At 38.1% G+C, this 24,336-nt stretch overlaps 1 protein-coding gene across 4 annotated transcripts in view; it reads right to left on the reverse strand.

The window, feature by feature from the left end:
• Positions 1-22,808, reverse strand: part of IBTK (inhibitor of Bruton tyrosine kinase) — a 101,003-nt gene extending 78,195 nt beyond the window's left edge. For all 4 annotated transcript variants that reach the window (XM_060283296.1, XM_030859376.2, XM_030859377.2 and 1 more), the window contains exons 1-6: positions 22,617-22,808; positions 12,962-13,648; positions 8,138-8,234; positions 6,891-7,015; positions 3,167-3,277; positions 1,651-1,821 (exon numbers count right to left, since the gene is read on the reverse strand). In XM_060283296.1, coding sequence (XP_060139279.1) covers positions 1,651-1,821; positions 3,167-3,277; positions 6,891-7,015; positions 8,138-8,234; positions 12,962-13,282 — 825 coding nt within the window. In that variant the 5' untranslated portion in view covers positions 13,283-13,648; positions 22,617-22,808. The remainder of the gene's footprint in view (positions 1-1,650; positions 1,822-3,166; positions 3,278-6,890; positions 7,016-8,137; positions 8,235-12,961; positions 13,649-22,616) is intronic.
• Between the last annotated feature and the right edge of the window lie 1,528 nt (positions 22,809-24,336).

Here is a 24,336-nt window from a genome sequence, read left to right on the forward strand (position 1 = left end):
TATTTGCTGCCAGTACCCCCCTCAAGTGCTAATGGCATTCATCACTAATAGATCTCAGCACTAATACTGACACCCCAACTCTTCTCAGAATACAAGACATCTTGATGCAGCCACCTTAAGTCAGGAGTTTAAACATGTAAAAAAAAAAAACTGACACAGTATAAAAACCAAATCATTAAACTTTTGTTAACAAGCAATATGCAAAACAGGCATTCTCATTCTTATTGAAAACTATGATACTTTTAAATTTGACATATCCAGAGTATCTCAACAGTGACACTACTGACAGTTTGAACCAGATCATTCTTCGTTGTGGGGATTGTGTTGTGCATCGTAGGAGGTTTAGCAGCATCCCTGGACTCTGCCCACTAGATGTCGGTAGCACTACTCCCACCCCTACACCCAGCTGTGACAACTAAAAATGTTTCTAGACATTGCCGAATGGCTCCTGGGGTACAAAACTGTCCGCACTTAATACTGGCTATGTCCGTATCAACCCAGAGTTCCACGGTAGCCACACAATGAGAATAAAAATGGGAGTAAAATCTACCATTTCTAAAGTCTGCAAAATGATTAAATATCTACAAATTCCACAGTTGGTTGGGGAAAATGGGCCTAAGAAGTACCACAGATTGCAAACTACCTCTAATTATCTTGGAGTAATTCCTGTTGATTCATTAGCCATCCAGGATGGAAACGCACTGGATTTTAAAGCTTATTACTAAAAATGTATATCTAATAATCATTTTAAATCCAGAGGATTAAACCAGTGAAGAAGTCTAACACCCAAAATGCAAAATCTTATGAGTTGAAAACACATTTGCTATATGTGATGATTCTAGTAACATATTAATTTAAAGCACCAGTCCTGTCCTGCGTACTAGGTCCCTGAAGTTGAGGAAAGGCCACCCTCTGGTGGTGGTTGTACAAATGCGAAAGGGAAAACAACAAAAACAGTTGCTTTTAGACCTATGTTCCCTCACGTAAACTTGCCAGGTATGATTTCTGCGCAGAGACAGATCTACCATGAAGCCAATAAGCTTAAGTTTCTGGATGCCTCATTTACATGGCCCACTTTTTACTTATAAAATTTCTATTTTTTTCTTAAGAAGGGCCTCAAAATTATTTAAATTTCAAACCCAAAATATCTGGATTCCCTGATGCTTATGAACACTTACAAGTTGAATCTAAGGCAGTTTGCTGCCTAATGTACCAAGTGCTCTTTCTCACTCCAAACAAATGTTAATCTGTACATTACTACGCTTAATTTCTCCTGTGAAAAATAAAATATATACCACTGAAGAAACACACTGTTGAATACAAGTAAAATAAGTTGCTCTGTCAATGCCTTCCATTTTTTTGTCCATATAGGTTTTACACCAATGGTCACCTTATTATTTAAGTTTGGGCTTCCCTGGTGGCGCAGTGGTTGAGAGTCCGCCTGCTGATGCAGGGGACACGGGTTTGTGCCCCGGTCCAGGAAGACCCCACATGCCGCGGAGCGGCTGGGCCCGTGAGCCATGGCTGCTGAGCCTGCGCATCCGGAGCCTGTGCTCCGCAATGGGAGAGGCCACAACAGTGAGAAGCCTGCGTACCGCAAAAAAATAAAAAATAAAATAAATAAAATAAAAATAAAAAAGAGAAGTTTACCTGTCTAGGTACATTACAACTGGAAGGTGGAGGAATGATTCCTAATTGATGAAAAATATTTAGACCAAACGTATAAACACATCCATCTTCAGTTAATACAACAGTATGATCCTTAGCAGCTGCCACTTGAGAACAATTATGACCACTCAGTCCTTCCACAAGCCTAGGGACCTACAAAATAAAATTAACTTCAGTATATCACATTAACCGTTTATATAAAGTACAAAATACAAATAGAATCTTATGATACCACATCCCAAATGATACGACTGCTATACGGCTGTACCTATCATAGGCAAACTGTACAATTCAGCAAGGGGGAGATAAGTTTAATGGACATTGCTTTGTAAGTAAAATACAAAATCCCAGTGAGACATTTCAATAAAACAATTTGATTCAATAAATGATTTTTGAGCCCTTATCATTTATCATACACCAAGTGCAAATGTGTCTGGTTTGAATAAAGGGAGCTCTTCAGCCAAAGTATTCATTGGTGTAGTGAAGAAATAAATAAGAATACAGGAATCAATGCAGCCCTTCAATGCATAACCAAACATACGATACCATATTCCTTTAAAGTCATTTGTTCTGGGTTCAAATCTTAATTCTGTCATTTACCAGCTATTTGATCTCAAACAAACCTCATCTTTTCTCATTTTCTTCATCTGAACACAAAATAATAATAGTATTTTGGATGATAAAAAATCAGCATAAGGAGTAAATGAGTTAGTAAGTACAAAACACAACACTCTCTGGCTCAGAGTAAACAATTGATAAATGAGTGCTATTATTATTGTCATTGTGTATAAAATGAGGATAATAAGGCCTATAACCTCACAGTGCTGTTGTCAGGCTTAAATCAAGGCAATGATATTGCATGGAAAGCATGAACAATGCCTAGAACATAATATACCCTTGAAAAAAATGGAAGAGACTACCATAGCTCTCTCTCATTTTTAAAGACCTCTTAACTGATGAACATGCCAGCAGTCCCCTCAAAAAAAACTTACCTTAAAAGTAACCTAGTGAGGAAATAACTTTCCTGAATGTAATGATTATTAGGTTTCTTCCAATTAGCACTAAGTTTCAGTAGCATAAGAGTCAATTTTGTGATTATACAATGAAAATATTGGCCCAATTTTCAGACCACAAATACCTTAATGAGAAGTTAAAAATGAATAAAAACTTAGATCCTGGACTACAGGAAGAGTTTTACAATTAGTCTGATTTTTTAAATTTCAACTATGGAAATATTTTAAAGCTTATTTATGTACTCTCCTGACTCGATGTTTGCTATACAATATAATTTTTCTTTGATGCTTTAGAATTTTGCATATCTAAATCCTTATTTTGAACACAATACACCAGGAAAGTAACTGATCTTGTAAACTCTGTTATCAGTCGGTATATTATTTTCTCCTTATAGTTGGTTAAAAAAATTTTTTAGTTAACTAAGGTTTCCAGTTTATACAATTTTACCAAAGTTACCTAAACTGTATAATGACATTTCAATTACCAAGCATGTCTGTTCATCTCCATGGCCTAATCGTCCTCCAGGACCATGACCACAGGTATAAACTTGCCCTTTCTGAGACAGAAACACTGAGTGAAATTTACAAAGCACCACCTACAGGAAAACAAGAGAATATTATTAAACTTCTGTGAATAAAACATCCTTTATTTTATAAAAAAGAAATAACAGAATATTACTAATTGTTTAAGCTAGATAATGGGTACATTAGGATTCATTATACTGTTCTCTCCACTTTGTACATGTTTAAAGTTTTCTGTAATAAAAATTTATAATATATGGTGGTCTATTATAAAACTACGTCTAAAAACACTGACATTGGGGGAAGAAAAATTTAGAAGGAATTAAGCAAGTGTTACCCACAAGAGACTAAACAAAGGAAAATGCAAATCTTAAGTATTCAACTACAAAAAATAGTAGTCAGTTGTTTTCTAATTTCATAAAATCTCAAACAGCAAGAATTGAACAGAGTAAAATATGAAGCATAAAGATTACCAAATAGTGACTATTACTAAAGAAAATAATAAAAGTGCCTTAAGAGTATTTTTTCCAACATCACCTTATAAACAGGGAGTGGGGGGGGTAAACAGTACATGCTTTTTATACCTCTGATTTTGTCTAATATACCTTTAATATAATTACATGGCTTTAAATAATTTTACACTAATTTTCAAGCTCTTCTCTTTTCCCCACTTCCTTCCCAGAACCCTCCTTGCCCTCTGACAAACAGTTCCATTTTCATACATTCTTACCAGAAAACAAGGTTACTATAAAAGGGTTGAACTGCATCAGCAGAAGGCAATAATAGGAAACCAAGAGCAGTTTTAAATATGCATGCACTTACATACGTAACCTGCAGGCCACACTTTGCTACTTTTCAATGCATCAGTATACTTATTTTACCTTAATACTATCTAAAAATCCTTTTTTACTTTTAAAAATAATCTGCATTTACATCTCTTATGCCACCCATAAATATTTCTAACTTAGGATATTAAAAAAAGGATTAAGAAATAAAAAATCCTAGAATTATTTTCCAGAAAGTCAGGGCCCTTTGGAAAAATAAGAAAATCATGGACTTCCCTGGTGGCGCAGGTTAAGAATCTGCCTGCCAATGCAAGGGACACGGGTTCAAGCTCTGGTCCAGGAAGATCCCACATGCCACAGAGCAACTAAGCCCGTGCACCACAACTACTGAGCCTGCACACCACAACTACTGAAGCCCGCACGCCTAGAGCCTGTGCTCCGCAACAAGAGAAGCCACCGCAATGAGAAGCCCGAGCACCGCAGTGAAGAGTAGCCCCTGTTCACAGTAACTAGAGAAAGCCCGTGCGCAGCAACGAAGACCCAAAGCAGCCAAAAAAAAAAGTTACAAGCTGAATTGCAAGCTCTGTTTACACATATCCCTAAACCACTTGGCGAGTTCTGTAAATACATGTGCCTATGATAATGCAAAAATCACTATCTTATTTATTAGCTGTACCACAAATGCCTAAAAAGTCTAAAAATAAAACCCAAAATTGTATTCAAATGTGTAATACAAAGTTACAATCTGTAAGGGAAAAATTATTTCATGAAACCACAAGTAATACATTTTGTTCAATTCTATATTCAATATTAGGATGCCATTCTATAATCTCTGACTTCTACAAAACAACCAATACCAGAGTGTAAGACCTCCAACTTTAAAACCTCTGAATTTTTTAAGGAGGTAACTGACATGCATTTTCATCTTAATTCTGAGGAATATATTATGCTAATAATAATCATCTCTGTTCCATGGCAGTTAATTCATCTGGTACTATACTACAGAATCAGCCCTTTTTCAGTGAGTAACAGGGCTCTCAATGGTGCTCAGTAAATATTCCCATTAACTTGCTTCCATTTTTCTTACTGAAATTTACACTGCTTTCCTTCCTCTCAAACCTATCCACTGTGCTTGTGTTTCAATCCTCCTTTTCGTAGTTAAAAAAAAAAAAAAAAAATCCCTTACATCCTTAATTTCTTCACAAAATACTCTCATATCCTTGCCTTAACTGAAATGTAGTTTTCTCTTTGGGTATACTGTTTCATCCTTAACCCTACCAAGTGGAATATGCTCAGTTCTTCTACAGCACATATATCTTAGGATCAGAAGGTACAATCAGCCCGTTTCCTAATGTCACCATTATTCCTTCACTTTTTTTTTAAACATCTTTATTATTCCTTCACTTTTGTGTAAAAATCTCTGCTCCTGAAAAATCTCACCTCATGAAATCTGACTATATCATGTACTAAGTCAGAAAAGGAAAACAGGTATCTTTCTAAGTGCCTCAACTCTGATCAATCATTAGTGGCTGTTCATGGGTGAATTCTGAGGACCTGTTCAAGTTCAGTTTAAAACAGAGAGGGGAGAGAAGACGGAGGGAGGGAGGGAGGGACGAAGGGAGAACAAGAGTATGCTGTGACTGATTAGCGACGTCTACCTAAGGCTCTGAACTAGGTGAGGAAGAGCAACCAGCCCTGCTCTAACAGCTTTCCTCACCCTCACTAGAAACTCTGACCCCAGGCTCATGACTCTGGTCCATCCCAAGTCCTTTCAATATCCTAAGTTCCCTCGAGGTCTATGTAGATGGCCAGTCAGAATCCTAGCTTTCAGGACACCACTCTACTCTCTACTTCTCTAGTCACTCCTCATTCCCATGTGGGCTCCTGTTCTTGGCCTCTCAAATTTTAATATTCTCTTGAGTTTAACTCTTCTATTTCATTTTTTTTAAACTGCTAATTGTGATACATTAATTAATGACTTTTGGTGTGAAAATCAGTGTTCTACAGAACCCTAAATATGGTGGCCATATAATATATAATCCAAATATTTGGGGGAATAAAAGGGGAATGACATTAACTATTACATCAGGAAAAAAAATCACGCAGAGATGAACTCAAAAGACATATTCTGAGGTGTAATTTTCAGGATTCAGAAACTGAGATTTATAGTTTTAAAAATTAAGTAGAGAAAGTTTAGGAATGGCAAAATTAGCACTTCAGACAGTTAAATTTAAAAACTTTGAAAGAATGTCTGGAGTACAACTGAAATGAAACTCAAGAGGAAGAAAAGCTGAGGCTACAGATAAATTACACACACACACACACACACACACACACACACACACACACACACACACACACAAAGAGAGTTACAGAGAAAGATGAGTATGCCAACAGTAGCAAAATCCACTGAAGTGGAATCATCCAGAATAATGATATAAGGCCAAAGACCAAACCTTTAGAATTATCAATTAAAATTTTACAATTACTTATATTTAAGAACTCAGGTTCACTTACCTAAAACTAATAACAAACTTCATTTGAGTATCAACAACAAATTCACTTGAGAAACAATCTGAAGAACTCTAATTAATTAAGTAGAAAGAAAAACTAGAAAATCAACACAAGCTCTACCTTTTAAAAATTAATATCTGTATAATGCCTTCTAACTTTAAACATGCCTTACACAAACATCTCATAGTTTTATATTTTACATAGTCTAAATATGATTAAGACTAACAAAATCTAAAAAGAATTAGTAAAGTTCTGTTGATCAATTTCTTCATTCAAATATGTTACTGCACCTTCACCAAAGTTAACATAATCCAAATGAAAAGATAAGCTATCAAATACAAAAGTTCTTTTTAATCTCTAAAAGTGCTCAGATTGTATTTCAACATACCTGCTTGATATAAACCCCACTCCTAGAGAACAGATCCACCAACTCGGGATGATGTTTGCTATTCTGGCTTCCATGACCCAGGGTGAAATTTGTATTATCTCCCCAAGTGTAGACATCTGTAGGATCTAAAATGAAAATTAGTTTTTATACTCTTTTACATTTTAAACAAGTATCAGTGTAGTTTAATTATAGATATACTCCACTAATCAGTTTACCTCAAACATGATTCTTCACAAAAACTAATTTTATTACCATATTTAGAAAGATACTACCAACCCTCTCTTTTAAATTATGAATCTAATAATTTACTATATAACTCTAAGAATAGAAATCAGAAAATCCAATTCAGCACAGGCCTGTCCCAATGTAAGCAATCTAACACTTTACCCTTGTTTCTTTAGAAGTTTAACTGCCAAATGATTAAAATACCACCCGCCATATCCACCTAGTTTCCATGAAAATAATACATGTAATTATTTAAATGTAAAATGTTATTAAAACATTTAATATATAAAGGTTCTAAATGAAGCAAACATGATATTAGTTCCTATTTCTAGAGAAACATCATCTTCCAATAGTTTGCTCTTGACAGATGCAAAATCACACTAGAGGTTGGGCCAATATCCATTAAACTGGGATAAAACCTAATCACAGCTAATTATGATATAAATCTTCATTTTTATTTTGGAAGGCTTATAAAGTTCTTGAATGGAATTATAACTGTAACTTGCAATATAGTGTCCAAGACAGAAATAAAAATGAAGAACATGTCCTTACGTAGCTTGCTCACTAGTTAAAATGCAAATTAACTAGTGCCCCCATTTAAACCTCTCCTCCTTTTCAGTCAATTTCCATTACCAAAGCTCACAGGGCAAAAAAATTGGAGATAAGTGCAATGAGAAGAAGGAACATGTGGGTAGAAGAATCACTTCCTTTCCCCCTCTAGCTCAAATGCTGTTACTTTCTGAATGCACATCAATGGCTTTACAGTAGTTACAATTCTAGCTGCCTTCCCTTTTTAGGCTGTATTTTTACTCTTATACACAGAAATGAACATTGAATCTGAAAAATGTAAAATAAACCAAAGGGCTCTGAAAGAAAACCAAGGTTATCAACCAACATATACCAGAGTAAAAGCTCTTTGCAGATATCCACACAAATTTCCTCAGGTATTTCTATAACAATAAAATTTCAATAAAATTTTCTAAGCTGTACCTTAATGGAATATATTTGTGGAATTTTCTTACCGGTATTTCTGAATACTACGTGAGCTGGTCTATCCTTCATTACAAGATCCAAAGCTGACAAGCCTTCTTTATCTTGAATATACAGACTAACACCATGCTAAAAAAAAAGGAAAAAATATGTGTGTGTATATACAGATATATATGTATGTATTTTTAATCATTTACCTATAATCAGTAATTTATTTATCAAAAAGTCAGATGATCAAACCCATAAATACATTAAAAATAAACATTTAATAACAATTATCTCCTATGCTCATACACATTTATTTCTCACATAAAAGAAAACTAAGAGAAATCGAATATCCAATTCTTGGGTAAATAAAGAAGAACCAGAAAATGTGAACAAATAAAATAACATTTAAAATCAAAATGAAAAACAAATCAAAATGAAATAGATATGAAAGTTTTCCGTGGTAAGTCAGGTCAGTTACTGAGAAGGCCCTAACTTTTGGTCTGGGTCTATGTGTGTATGTACACACACGTGCTTTTTTTTCCGTATTTAAAGAGCCAAACTCCACATCCAGCTAAGGGCTGTAAAGATTTCTACACAATGGCAAAGAATACTTCTTACTTTTTATATATATGTTTTTTAGGATTTACTGTATATAATGTGATCACCTATGCTCCACCTTTTTGCCTTGAATTCCATTTACGTCTATTACTGACATGAAGACAATTATATTCTTTTATTTCTACTTGTGTGATATATATTTTTCCACTTAAAATTTTCTACTTAAATTTTCAGAGCATTGTCTCTTACCACTTATAGTTAGATTGTATCGAAAAAAAAACCCTGAGAATGCACGTGTGTGTGTTTTAAGAATGAATTTAAAGTAATCTGTAGTTTTATATCTCCAGAATTCAAACATGAAACAACATTTTCTGTCCCATTTATTTAAGGCAGTTAGCACACCCTATCCCTAGCACCATTATTTACTGTTTTTAAAATATAACTGGAGGAGGGGAGAAATAGAGCAATGTTCAATTCATATTATTACTACATACAGTTTTTTAAACACAAAATGTACTCCTTCTCATAAATAACTTTTAATATTTGCTGATAGTTTAATATGGCATTCAACAATAATTTTAACTCGTGTGAGTGATCACTGCCTATCCATCTACACCCAGAGTTTACCTGGGCAGTTACAGGTTGAGATGAACCATGAAGTTTTTAAACTCTAACCACAACATGCTGGAATACTCTTTTTGGGTTACTTAAGAAAGAGCATCTCCTCTTACCTTGTAACAATGGATTTTAATAAATTAAAATCAAGATGGTTCCAGGTGGTTATAACACTTGATTTCACAAGGGTTGTCAATGAACAAAAATACTCGTTAGTGAGCTAACAAATAAAACAAAATCCAGAAGTGATCTAAGATCTTAACAAATTTAAAAGTGTATGTTGCCTGCTACTTTCAAAGTTAGATATAATAAATCCATGTGGGAAGACCTGAGCTTCGCCTTCGTAAGGGTAAGAAGGGTACATTCCAGAGCAGAGTGCTCCAAGCTACGAATCTGACAAATAGGATCCCTGGACAGTTTACTTTATCAGTTTTATAAATCTGTCCTAAACTTTATTATATATATACCAACTGGACCCTAATAAGACTACACACAGTTGCATCATCCTAAGCAGCCCCAACTGCATAAAGGACTAGCCACACTTTTTTGCCTTTACAGCTCCCTACATATGGTGGTCTCTGACACTTTCTAATATGCTCACCTTAAACTCTAAAGGTAGGAGCATCCGTGTGTAGTCTAGTCTATCCCATTTATTAAAAGATCAACTCTTTACATATCCCCAAAATAGTAGGTAAATTCACTACCTTATTAAATAGCACCTAAGTATAACCAAAAAACAAACCAACAAACAAGCAAAGGATTCTTTTTTTTTCCCATTACAATATTCCTAGCACTTAGATCGTTGCCTAATACACATTAGGCACTAAAAAAAAGAAAAAAATGTATTCCAAATACTTTACAAACAGTATTATCACTTAATCCACACAATCTCATGATTCAGTGAGTTTTTCCATTTACAAATGGAAAAAATTAAAGCAAGTTCTTCCAGGTTAGTAATATAAATAAACCACCAAAATTAAAGAAAACCGGTATAGAGGTAACAGACACAGCAGGACCCTACAAACATAAACATGCCTCCTGTCACGGAATCAAGAAGGTAATGAAAAGCTGCATAAGATATGCTGTTTCTACTCTGGCTTTTGGCAGACAAGAAGTTTCTGCTGAGGTTTTTCATCTTTGGCAATCAGGAACTGATAGCATGGGTGTTTATTTATTGTACAATTTTAGCACTTAATTTTAAAATTTCATACCTATAAAGTTTTTATCAAATGTAATTCATTTAAAATGTGTTTTTCTGTATAGTCTCTTCTTGCTAGTCTGTAACACCTTAAATGCTATAGAGCTATCACCAGAAGTGGAACTGACATGAACACCCCATCATTGCAGCCCTTCCAATTAAAGGAGTGTTAAAAGGGGAAAGAAGTCTGTGCTAAAAAAATGCAGATGGCTTACAGCAACATGCGAATACTAAATGGATGAAAGAGGTTTCTGTGGGAATATTTTTTTCAGCGGGAAGCATCCCCGTTAAGTGTCTATCACGGATCAGAAGGACTCTGATGATGATGACAGTCAAGCCAAGAGCAAGGTGGCCCAAGGCACCATTTCCTGGCTTCTTCTAGCCAAGGTGGCGAGGATGATTGAGGATTTCTAAAGGGAAATGAAACCCAAAGGGAGGGAAGGTCCAAAATTCAGACCAGAACCTATTTCAAACGGAAGCCCCCAATCCTAACACCAGAATGGCAACCCCTAGGATGGCAGAAACTCCAAGGACACTCTCAGGCTTGAAAGGATTGGCAGTCATCCAATTTTCCAGCAGAAACTGGTGGGAAAGGGTAGAAGTAGAGCTGATAGATGCTTTAACTCTTACTAACCTAGCTCTTCCTGTAAAAGAGATTACAATAGGCAAATTAAACTGATACCCAAAGGTTTTACATATAAGAGGAATTAACAGTACTATTAATAAACTTAAGAAAAGATTTTCTTCACTGAAACTCCCTGGGGGGGAAAAAAATAAGGAAGGTACCACTATTATCCTCTTTTTATAGATGAAACTGAGGTTCAAGATTTAGTAACTCATCCAAGAGGACTCAGTAAGTAGTAAACCTAGATAGTTTAGCTCCAAAAAAGGATATTTTGCTATTAACACATACTGAAAATTATTTTGATCAGTAAATGTTACCACCTAAAGACCACTATGTAAACAATTTTTCTGAAGTCAAAAACAGACACCAGGACTTCCCTGGCGGCACAGTGGTTAAGAATCTGCCTGCCAATGCACGGGGCACGGGTTCGAGCCCTGGCCCGGGAAGATCCCACATGCCACGGGAGTAACTAGGCCCGTGCGCCACAGTTACTGAGCCTGCGCTCCTGGTCTGGGAAGATCCCACACGCCACGGAAGAACTAGGCCCGTGCGCCACAGCTACTGAGCCTGCACTCTAGAGCCTGTGAGCCACAACTACTGAAGCCCACACACCTAGAGCCTGTGATCCACAACGAGAAGCCACTGCAATGAGAAGCCCGTGCACCGCAACTAGAGAAAGCCCGTGCACCCAACGCAGCCAATCAATCAATCAATCAACCAATAAATAAAATTTAAAACAAAAAACAGACACCAAAGATAAAGACACTGAAGATAAGCACCCTAATGCCCTAATGTGACCACAAGTGCCTTGAGGACAGGAACTGCTTTGTTCTTCTCTGGTCCTCCACAAACATGACTAAATGCCTATACACAAGCTAATTGTTCAATTTAAAACTCATGACTTCTAACAGTTTTTAATTTGCATTCATTAGTGAAATGACATCCATCAGGGTATATACCAAAACACTTCATATTATTTGGCTAAACAGTACAACAAACCTAGATTTAATCTTAATCTACTTGATGGGAAATTTAAAATAAACTGATTCGAATTATTTTTTTTAGAGGTAGTTTTTTTTTAATAAATTTATTTTATTTATTTTATTTTTGGCTGTGCTGGGTCTTCGTTGCTGCGCGCGGGCATTCTCTAGTTGCGGCGAGCGGGGGCTACTCTTCGTTGCGGTGCGCTGGCTCTAGGTGTGTGGGCTTCAGTAGTTGTGGCATGTGGGCTCTAGGCGCGCGGGCTTCAGTAGTTGTGGCGCATGGGCCTAGATGCTCCGCGGCATGTGGGATCTTCCCAGACCAGGGATTGAACTTGTGTCCCCTGCATTGGCAGGCAGATTCTTAACCACTGTGCCACCAGGGAAGCCCTGATTCTAATTATTTTTTTAAAGAACTATAAAAACTTTACCCTAGCCAAACAAGAAATAAACACACGACTCAAAACATAGTCCCTAAGTGATTTAAATAACCAGTGCCCTTTTAAAGTAGATAATAACATAGTTATACAAAAGGAAACTGTATTTCTTAAAAATACTAAAAGATACATAGTACTGAGTAAATGACAAAGTGGGATTCACTTCAAAATAACATGGGGTGGAGAAAGTCAGTGGAGACATACATAACACAAAATTGGCCAACAGTTCATGATACATTGTAAACTTTGGTATATGTTTAAAATTTTACATCATAAAAGGTTTAAATTAAAAGGATATATGAGATTTGAATTCTAAAGATGAGTTATAATAGTAAAAGATATCAAACAACTGATAAGAACTCAAATCTCTTTTGGAAAGTAAGTGGAATATATGAAAAAGATTAAGAAAAATACATGTCAGACCAAATAGTTTTAAATAAACAAATGACACTTACCTTCAATAGAGACCAAACACAATCAATATGTCCATAAAAAACGCTTCTATGCAAAGCTGTCCATCCTGACTCCTTGTCTTTCACCAATGGATCCACTCCTTTCTCAATAAGCCAATCTAACACTCCTTTCTTTCCACAGGAGGAAACAAGGTGGAGGGCATTTCTGCCAAAGGCATCCTTGATAGTTGCAGCATTGTAACAATGACTGGAGAGAAAGGCCTTAATCTGGTTTTCACTCCCCTTTGTTACCACAGAAAGGACATCCAAAGCATGCTTCAGGGATCGACATTTTGATGTGCAGTCAGGGATGGAAGAATTCATCCTAATTGTTTTAATGCAGCTTACTTCTTCTGAACAGTCAGATGATTTTAAAAAATGAAAAAGCCAGGACACAAAGGTGCTATTCAGAAAGATTTATAGAGAATAAATGGCCTGTTTAGGATTATAATTTAAATCCTCATGGCAACAGTATAAAACTATATAGATCTGTACGATGTATTTTGGCACTTAAATCCAAAAATTATAAATAGCCCTATCAAGTTTATATCAAACACAAGTTCTTTATTTAAAAAAAAGCTTTCCACAGTTTATAAATTATTCCTGGAGTCAAGCACCACGGGGAGGAGGAGGGGAGCTCCCCCTCCACACTGTCCACTCCTTTCAAATATCCATGATTGCAAGTGGGACCTAGAAGAGAAGGAGAAAGACAGAGTAAAAACTACACAATCTATCTCTTGCTCAAGTATTTTACAGTACAATTACCTCCATATTTAAGTGCCCCTAATTCCTATTTCAAAAACAAACAAGCAAACAAATGAGCCTACCAACTTCTCACGGATAGGACAGTCACTCCTCCTTCCTGTGATATTTTCTCCCTATGGAATGTGTGGCAAGGTTAGAGCTTCACTGACAAAAGCTCGACCTCCTCTCCCAGTTCTGATAAGGGAGGTTAGTTCTGCTCCGCCACAGCCTGACTGAAAGGTGGCTCCATCCACCTCCACCCGAGTAAGTTGAGGAAGAAAGGGAAGTGGATCCACTTGGCAGCAACCCTCGGCCTGTCTGCCCGGATTCTACAAATGTTACCATACAGGTAACTGGAAGGGTCAAAGGACTCTCACATCCGTGGTATGTCTAAGTTATTTGACTTCACTCACACTTTATTTCAGAATCCAGACATTACAAGTAGACATGTTCATGTGGAGTGATTAAGTTAATGCATTTAATCAGGACCCCCAAAATGGAGGCCACCCCAGTGGCCTCACCCACAGCACAAATCTAAACCTGTCAGTCTGCACCTATAGGACACACCTGTCAAGGAAACCTAACAACAATTAATCCTCCAACTCCGCTTTAGCGAGTTCACCTCACTCTAGAAAACAGGACCTGCACGCCTTATTAGGAAATCCCCAACCTCCTAGCCAAGCGCACCCTGCTTCAGAGCTGCCTCTTCTAACATTCTGTAAGTCTCTCTTGCCCAAAATCCCTTGGAAGATTGCTTCACCGCCAGTGAGCACTGACTCCCCCCCCGCCCCGCAATCCAGGCGTTGTTTTCCCTTGAACAAAGGACATCCAAGTCGTTACTAAATTGTTTTAATTTTGTCATTTGACAGGAGAGAGAGAGGGAGGAGTGGGGGAAGGGAGGAAAGGAGAGAGAGATTACTTTGTTCCTGTGTTTGAAGTGCTTTTCAAGCCCTGGAATTGTAGTCGCCTGTCCATTTCAAAGGTAACTTTTAAAAGAAATGCACTTCAAAGCCACCTTGATATTGTTTTTCAGATGGCCGCAGTTTTGCATTATCTGCTCTGTTATTGTTTCTAATATCAATAAATTTAACTAACCATGTTAAAAACAAACAAACTTTCCACCGATAGAAAAAATTTTCACATACTGAGATATGGGGAAGTCATTCTGGCTTATACATGATTTGGCTTGAACTTTATGCTAACTAAAACAGCCTGTCTTATGGCCTGTCAAACACACATTGTACATCTGCTTTAACCATTAAAGAAGAGTGTAGCTCATCATCCAGTAACACAAAAGGCTAAGTTGCAACCCACTGCAGACGCCCACTGACAGTACATCCTGAGGGAAATTCAGGATGGGAAAAACAGGATGAAGCATTCTATGCTTTGGATCTACCGGCTCCTAGGTAGGTAAGAAGACCAGATTCTTGCACCTTCCCATACACAGGAAAACACTAAAATCATTAACATGAGATATCTGTTCTTTGTGATTAGCAGTAATCTTTTACCAAGATGTATGCTTGACTACATGTATTCAAACACTACAAGTATTTAAAACATACATAAAAAATTTTAAAGACAAAAAAGGAGAAAATTTTTCCTTAATATATCACCTCTACAAATCATTAAGAGACCAACAGAATAAAAGTCAAAGAATATGACATTTCTCAAAAAAAAAAGGGGTGGTGGTGGATTTAAATGGATTTTTAAAAAGAGACTCACATCATTCAAAAGAAATGTAAATTAAAACTATAATGAGACACCATTTTTATCTATCAGAATGACAAAGATCAAAAAGGTTGATATTACTATGTATTGACAAGGTTGTGAAGAAATAGAAACTCTACTCCATTGTTGGTGAGTATAAATCAGTACAGTGTTAATGGACAGCAATTCAGTAATATTTACTAAAATGTAAAATGCACATTCCTTCTGACTCAGTTTTACTCCTAAGAATCTATCCTGTAAAACTATATCCATGTGTGAAGTGGCATAAGTACAAGAACATTCATTGCATCACTGCATGGAAAAAACCTAAATAGTTAAAAGATAGTTGTGGCAGGTCCATTCAACAGAAGATTATTCATGTATCAAAAAGAATAAAGTAGCTATATATTTTCTAACATGAAATAATCTGCAAGATATATTGTGAAATGTCTCTTAAAACTAGATGTATCTGTAATGCCACGTATGAGAAAATGTACATATAAATATATGTTTATGCTTGAATATGCATGAAAGATGTTTAGAAGAATACACAAGAAAATGGTTAACAGTGGTTGCTCTAGGGAAGACCACCAATGGTTGGAGACAGATATGGAAGGCAGACTTATTTTTTACTACTACTAACCTCTTCTGAATGCTTTACCATGTATATGTATACCTATTTTAAAATAAACATCTTAAAAATATAAATAAATGCTAATATATTGATTAGGGAGGCCACAGGAAAGTCTAGAAAACTCAACCATCATACATGAGCCTCTAGCTTTCTTCCAATATGCTAACGTGTCTGCTTTGCCCATTCAGATCTGGAGAAATGAAATATCATTGTCAACTACCTGAAAAGCTACTAGCCTTCAGTTTCTTCACTTCCTGTTAGAAAACTAACCACCAATATAAAATATTAGAAATTTTATATCTAGAGTGGACTACTTTACTCTAAGCATTTCTCCATCATCTTTTTATTTATAATCTCCTAATTATCTTCTTCTTTCAATATTTTTGTGCTCTGGATTTTAAATTAGTAGTCAACCCATCTATAATGCCTAGATTTTAAAGCTTTTATAGTAGAAATTCTACATAAATTCTCTTCTCCAAGGTATCAAATTAAGTTCCACAAAATACTTCTTTTCATTTTAATTTATTAAAAAAACACAGTCGGTCCTCCATATCTGCACGTTCCACAACCATGAACTGAACCAAGCTTCAACTGAAAACATTTTAAAATTCCAGAAAGTTCCAAAAAGAAAAGCTTGAATTTGCCTCATGCTGGCCAACTATTTACACAGCATTTTCAACTATAGCTGACCCTTGAACAACACAATGACCCTCTTACAGCTGGCTTTCCCTATACTAGGTTCCTGGTATTCGCGGTTCAACGTGGGCAACTTCAACCAAAGGCAGATCATGTAGTACTGCAGTACACATTTACTGATGAAAATCCGAGTATAAGTGGACCCATGCTGTTCAAGGTTCAACCATATTTACATAGCACTGACATTGTATTTAGATAGTCTAAGTAATCTAGAGATGATTTAAAGTATACTGGAGGATATATGTAGGTTATATACAAATACTATGCCATTTTATATAAGGGACTTGAGTATCTGTAGATTTTGGTATCCGTTGGGGTCCTAGAGCCAATGCCCTGGTGATACCAAGAGACTATAGTATTTATCTGAATGACAGAGGAAAAACGGTTATAAAACTATTTAGAGCGACACAAGTGAGTTTACATATATGTATAGGAAAAATTTCTGTGCACCAGCCATAAACATTCCAAATCTGTATTTTCTACTCCCATTTCAAACCACACTAAGTCAGAAATCCTAAACCTAACTAGTTCTTAACTATTCTGATTTCCCCATCTGGAAATGATAGCACAGACGCAGATAACTCCTAGTCCTTTCTAGCTCCAGTTCTGTTTCTACTAGACTATATATAAATAAGCAAAGTGTTTGGTAGTTAGTTGACACGAAGAAAAAAGTACCAAAGCCTCAAGTAGTTTAAAATGTTTAAACTGGAAAACATGACAGATGGCAAAATAGTCACGTGTAGTTAATTTCATCCCTTTGAGGCTCTAAACTTTTGCCATCTTTGTGTTTTCAGTGTCTTCCTAATACCTGAAAGGAACTACTTATGTGAATAACTCAAACCCTACAGGATATAATTAAGATACAAGAGAAAAGAATTCCCCAATTTGTTACTATACATAATTTAAACACTTAAAAGGGAAAAAAGAATATTAAATATAAACAAAAGTGATACTATACTATAATATATAATGAGAGAGGCACAGAGTACTATGAACATAAATTATGAAGGGACTAAGTGACTAAGAGCTAACATTTCTTAGAATCCTACATACTTGGATTCAAATATAGCAATGCCAGCTGTTACCAATTACATAACTCTACAAATTACATAATGTCTCCAAGGCTTCATTTCTTCTTCTGAAAATGGAGAAAATGCCACCAACCTCAAAGGGTTACCGTAATGATAAATAAAGCTGCTTATCATGGTACCTGCTACCAAATGTACATTCAACAAATAGCAGTTCTGGGGCTTCCCTGGTGGTGCAGCTGTTGAGAGTCCACCTGCCGATGCAGGGGACACGGGTTTGTGCCCCGGTCCAGGAAGATCCCACATGCCGCGGAGCAGCTGGGCCCATGAGCCACGGCCGCTGAGACTGTGTGTCCGGAGCCTATGCTCCGCAACGGGAAAGGCCACAACAGTGAGAGGCCCGCGTACCGCAAAAAAAAAAAAGCAAAAAAAAAACAAATAGCAGCTTTTATTACTATCATTTCTTCAGTAACAAAAAGATAAGAAATTTTTATTCCGAAGTTCATGTTTGGGCTTCAATGTCTCTGCTACTAGTTTCCAAGCATTCTTCTCCTATGAAACCACACATACTAAGGTTACCAATGACCTCCAAACTGCCAAGTACTTTTGGTAATGTTACTTGACTTCTCTGCTTTCGAGTCATGACCACGACATTCTCGTAAGGAATCTAGAAAGGAGTACTGAAAGCATAGGGAACCACTGAAGCATTTATGCATGGGATCTCTCTCCTACCACTTCTTCCAAGGGCATTTTCCCTTCCCCTGACCTTCAAATATTAGGCTTCTCTCAATGTTCCACCTTCAGTCTTCTTTTCCTCTCTAATTCATACGCACCCTGCGTAATTTCAATCTCTTCATGTTAACTTTAACCTGTGCTCATAATCCTCAAATCTGTCTCCTGCCCTCACATCTTTCCTAAATTCCTGGCCCAATGCCTAGCGTTAATCTTATTCATGCTTTCAACAAATGCTTATTGAAGGCAAAGAAAGCAAATACTTATTAAGCATGGGATATTTTACATGATGTGATATTTTACATCAAAGAGGTTAAGTAAGCCACCCAAATCACATTATCAGTAAAAGAGGAGTTATAATTCAAACACAGATCTATCTCACAGTAAAGTCCAAGCTATTTCTACAACACTATGCTGCCTCTTCAGTGCATCTGCAGGTCACAAGGTACTGCGAAAACAAAAATACGTAGGACTTAAACATTCTAGATATTCTAGTACAGACTCATGGACAATATTTAAGTGAAAATATAGCTCATTTGACAACTGTATTGACTGAACGAGATTTATTATCTATTACGCAGTCTCCACCATCAGTGGGGCACAGTTTGGTAGAGGAGAATGATTTTTATTTAAGCAAGTACTAAAAATATATCATGATTAAAACCTATGATAAAGATATAACAAGTGACTCATAGGAATGGGGAGTCAACAAGAGGGATAAAGGGAAGATTCCTCAAAGGAGATGAGATGAGTATGTGTTTGCCTGATAAATTCAGGGCCAGTGGGCATTTGAGGCAGAAGTAACAGTAAATATAAAAGCACTAAAATCACCTTGATCCATTCTGAAAATTCTAAGTAATTCAGAAGACAGAAATGCATATGGCCTAATATATACACAGGGATGAACTAGATTATAGACAGCCTTATGTGCCTTTCTTCAGGGATAATGAAAGTGAGCAATTCAGAAACATATTTAGGGCCTTGAGTTGACAAGATGTGGTCAACTCCTAGGTTTCTGGCTTGACTACAGATAGAGCAGCCAAGAAGAAGAGTAAAGGGTAAATACTTCGTAAATTAGAAAAATAAAACAAACTGAAAACAAAAGGAACAAATAGAAATTAAAGGAGAAAATTTTTGCTTTATATGTGATGAATACAAAGTGTTGATGAGAAATTGAGGTGGAAGAGTGTAGCTAGCTACACAGGTGATTGTTAACCTTGCAGGCCGGTCCACCACAAAGGTGCCAGCCAGTAGAGGTTGAGCCCTCAACAATGGCTCACAATCCTATTTAACCTTGGTGAGGAGTTCAGTTATCTTCCGAAAACACAAATCTGATCATGCTATTCTCTCACATATCCAAGACCAAAATGGACCAATATCTATATTTCATGTGTTAATAGCCTTGTGATCTCAGGAAGAGGATGCCAGTTAGACTTGGCAACCACGTAGCACACAAAGTTCAGACTGTGAATTCAGAACACTGAGCTAGTAACCACTAACTAAATGACCCTGGGCACATAACAGCTGCCTAAGCTTCAATTCTCTCACTTGTAAAAAGGGAATAAAAACTATTTATCTCCTGAGTTGTTCTGAAAAATAAATGAGACAATTCATGCACATGTAAGCACCCAAGAAATGTTACGAAGGAAAGGAACATAGTGATATAATATATTGATCAAAAAAACAGAATAACTATATCAAAGCCCTTTCTGCTTGGAATGTTTTTACCCAAACCTTTACAGGGCTGCCAACTTATCCATGGCTTACAAACATTACATCTACCATCGTTTGAACTTTCACACGGACAAGCGTAGTGCTTTACATAAATGAACTAATTTAATCCTCTTTCCACCCTGTATTGCCCTGTATGTATTAACTAGGAATTGGGTTCCTATTATCTAAAACCTTGGTCAAGTAGCTTAATCTTCCTAATCCTCAATTTCTTCATCTGCAAAGTGATGACAACATGCCTTGTAAAAGTGTGGACCTTGACTACACATAAAGCTCCTTAAGGCAGGGAAGAGAATGCCATACTTACTCACATTTGTCACTAAATATAATATGTATTCAACAAATAGGCTTAAATTTTTAAAGAGCTCTCTAAAATCAAAATACCTTCCTTAAAAACTTGTATCTATATGAACTGTCACAAAGCTACAAATTATAGCGACTCATAATTGATGAATTAAAAAAATTTTTAATTCCTTCTGTAAGCCCTGAAAAGAGTTCACATAATTTTAAAACATCAAGACTTACTACTTTAGGAAATTAATAATTTAGCTTTATCAATACTGTATTTTATTTTATTCTGTTTTCTCAATTATTCTCTGGGTACAAAGGATAGAAACTTCAATATTTTATTAGTGCAAAACCCAGCTTCACAATTGAACAATTCCCCAAATTCTAGGGGGCAAGCACATCTCTGGAGGTGGCAAAGAATTACTGCCCTATTAATGATAATAAAGGGACTTCCCTGGCAGTCCAGTGGTTAAGACTCTGCACTTCCACGGCAGGGGGTGCGGGTTCGATCCCTGGTAGGGGAACTAAGATACCGCATGCCACATGGCACGGCCAAAAGACGATTAAAAAAAAAGAAAGAAAGAAGATAATAAACTAACTTTGACATCATTTATAATAATTAACCAAGTAACACTGAGCTCCTTATGCAATATGGTCTATTGAACTTTATGGTTCTGAAGCATAATGTAGAATTTAGCATACTGAAAGCCCTGGACAAAAGTTGTTTTTTTTTAACATCTTTATTGGACTATAATTGCGTTACAATGTTGTGTTAGTTTCTGCTGTATAACAAAGTGAATCAGCTATATGCACACGTATGTGCATACGTATATCCCCATATGCCCTCCCTCTTGCATCTCCCTCCCACCCTCCTTATCCCATCCCTCTAGGTGGTCGCAAAGTACTGTGCTATGTGACTCCTTCCCACTAGCTATCTATTTTACATTTGGTAGTGTATATATGTCCATGTCACTCTCTCACTTCGTCCCAGCTTACCTTTCCCCCTCCCCGTGTCCTCAAGTCCATTCTCTACGTCTGCCTGGACACAAGTTTTTTAAAAATTTTTAAATGGAAAACCATTTTTTAAATTCCTTGAAGTAAACCGCTTTGACTAAATATCTGTACTTTCAGCAAATATCTATACTCTAATTCTTTTTAGAAAACATCTCTTTCTGCCCTTATCTGCCCTATATTAGTTTCTAAAACCTATAAAAAAAATTCAAGGAATTTAAAATAAAAAGGGCAGTGAAAAGATCAAGGAGCTATGGAAGGACGTGAATTCGCACAACATGGGCATAGAAACACTACCACTCATAAAAGTCACATTCTTTTAGTACTTCTGATAAATCTCGACTTTCAAACGCCCTACTTCCAGGCATGAGAAAAAAAAAAAAAAAAAAGATGCTACATCAATCTCTGCTTCCTGAAAAATATCCTGTCCGGCTAACACCCTTTAAGTTTTACCACCTACGTTGGAAATCCAGAGTCACGGATACCCTGGGTTACTTGTTTCGCTGATGAACTAAAACTTTTTAGAAATCGGCAACATGATACAAGAACAAAAGGCCTCTATCCTGTGTCCCCCCATCCCCCCAAGAAAGAACAGGTCCCTTTTCACATAACAGGTAGATTCACACTGTACTTCATCGTTAGCCTCCCCAGACTTAACTAAAACTTCTGTGACGCCACGAATGGGGTAAGAGACGTGGGCGCCTCGAGGAATGGCTTCAAATTCAAGGCTCCAGGGGAAGTGACACGAGACAACTATCAAAAACTAGCAGCGCAACGTCGCTGGAGGGCTTGGCAGGCTGGACCGCAAGGTAGCGCGCCGCCCGCACAGACCATTCATTAGCTCCGGGCGGCAGCGGGGAGGCGGCCGCCGCAACCCGGGCCCCGCGGCCGGCCCCGCGCCGCCTCTCGCTGAGCCCGACAGCCTCGGCGCCGCTGCGTCCCCTCCCCGCGGCCCACCCGGGACACCGGGGCCCGCGGTCACCCGCACCCTCTGGAAAGATAACACTGTCCCGTCGCCCCACGACTCAAGGGACGCCGTTGCCTCTGCCCGTTCCGCACGGTCGGGCCGCGCCGAGCCCTCCCTCACCAGTCGCTAGATGAAAATGCTCCGGTGGTCTCCGCGGGGTGGGCACACGGTCGCGCAGGGACTCATCCTCAGTGAAGGTAGCAGAAGAAAACGAAGGGCGCCAGTGGAGGCCGGTCCCCAGGCCCGGGTCAGCTCCGGAAGCGGCTGCAGCAACAGCCGCCGCGTCTACAGACGTCTAGAGAAGGGGCAGGGAGGAAGGGCCGGCACAGGCGGGACCCAGGAATAAGGCGGGCGCTGATTGGCTGCGGCTCGTGTATGCCTGTGGAGGATTGGCTGGTGTCTGCCCAAAAGGCCTCGCGTGGCAGCGCCTAAATTATGGTCTTTCCTTGGCACCCTAAAGGAACTTGACTCCTCCGGCCTTGGGGCAGCCAGCAGTAGCCGGGGGCAGGGAAAGGCCGCGGCCGAGGACTCTAGGCCAACGGGGGGTGGTGGAAATGTCCCTCCACCACGGGGTCAGCAGTCGCCCAAGGAGAAACCTCCCTCTCCCCGCAACTAGAGACTTGGAATCCTGGATAAACCCGGGTGGAGAGACTGAGTTCTGGGGACCTGGACGGATGCCTTGGTCACCACGCAGCAGAAACCACAGGCGTAGGCATCTTGCACCTAAGAGAGTTTCCTCCCGTCGCCCTACCAGTGGGGTCAAAGGAAAGCCCAGGGCGTCGTCTCAAAGAGTCTCAGCCTCGCCTCTCCCCGGCCGCTCCCACCCCCGGTTTTTCCGGGGTCATTCCCTGGGTCAGAAGGCGTCACTACCTTCTTAGATCACTGTTTGGGGCCAGCCGCCGAGCCGGGCCAAGCCACTCACCAGGTCACGCTACTCAGTGCCTGATGCCAGGCTCGTACTACGCTTTTTACCCCTTAACTCTGCCTCCAAGGACCGTTTTAAAAATGGTCGAGTGAAAAAAATTAGGGAGGACAGCAAGTAGCCAATAATCGATACTAGGATAGCGAAAGAGAAACATCCTGCCTGGTAAGGCCTGAAACAGTAGGCTCCCAGTAAATGTTTGTTCAGGGAGGGTTACTGTAACTCAGAACAAACAACACTAGGAGTCAGGAGGTGTCTGTGCAGCTCTGCCACGTGGTCAATTATGCAAGTCACTTAGTCTCCACCTATAGAACGACGGAGTTGGCAATAAGACGTCGTCTTAAGGGCTGCCCATTCAGCTTCACTCTTTCTGGAGCCTGCCTTGCGGAAGCCCAAAGCCACACAGCTCGTTAGTGAAGGGAAAAGGAGAATAGCTCTGCTGCTGCCCCTCCCAGTACAGTGTTCTGTCTCTTTGGCCCGTATTCTAAGTGCCCTACTTCCTTCTTTGACGTGTAACAAAAACTATTTTGTAATGTTAAAATTGAGTGATTTTGAAAATAAGCTGTGTACGATGACTTTTATATTCGTGCACAAAGAAGCTAGCAATGGCAAAGTCAATAATGTAAATGAATGCATTGACCTAAGGTCAAATCTTTTTATCAGTGTCTGGACAAGTTAATTTGCTTTTTTGAAGCCTCAGTTTCCTCATTTGTAAAACAGGAGCAATAATGCATTTTATGGTTGTGAAAATGTAATTATATAGAGATATATCACACTTAGAGTGCCTAGCACATAGTAACACTTCCTAAATGGTAGATGTTACTTTTTATAAATAAGTATTTCCTTAGCAGCAGAATTATTCCAATTCCATTCCAATTATTCCATTCATTTTAACAATAGCCAGTGTCAGGCACTTGT

Source organism: Globicephala melas, chromosome 14 (assembly GCF_963455315.2).
Source record: "Globicephala melas chromosome 14, mGloMel1.2, whole genome shotgun sequence".
In the NCBI taxonomy this organism is placed as follows: domain Eukaryota; kingdom Metazoa; phylum Chordata; class Mammalia; order Artiodactyla; family Delphinidae; genus Globicephala; species Globicephala melas.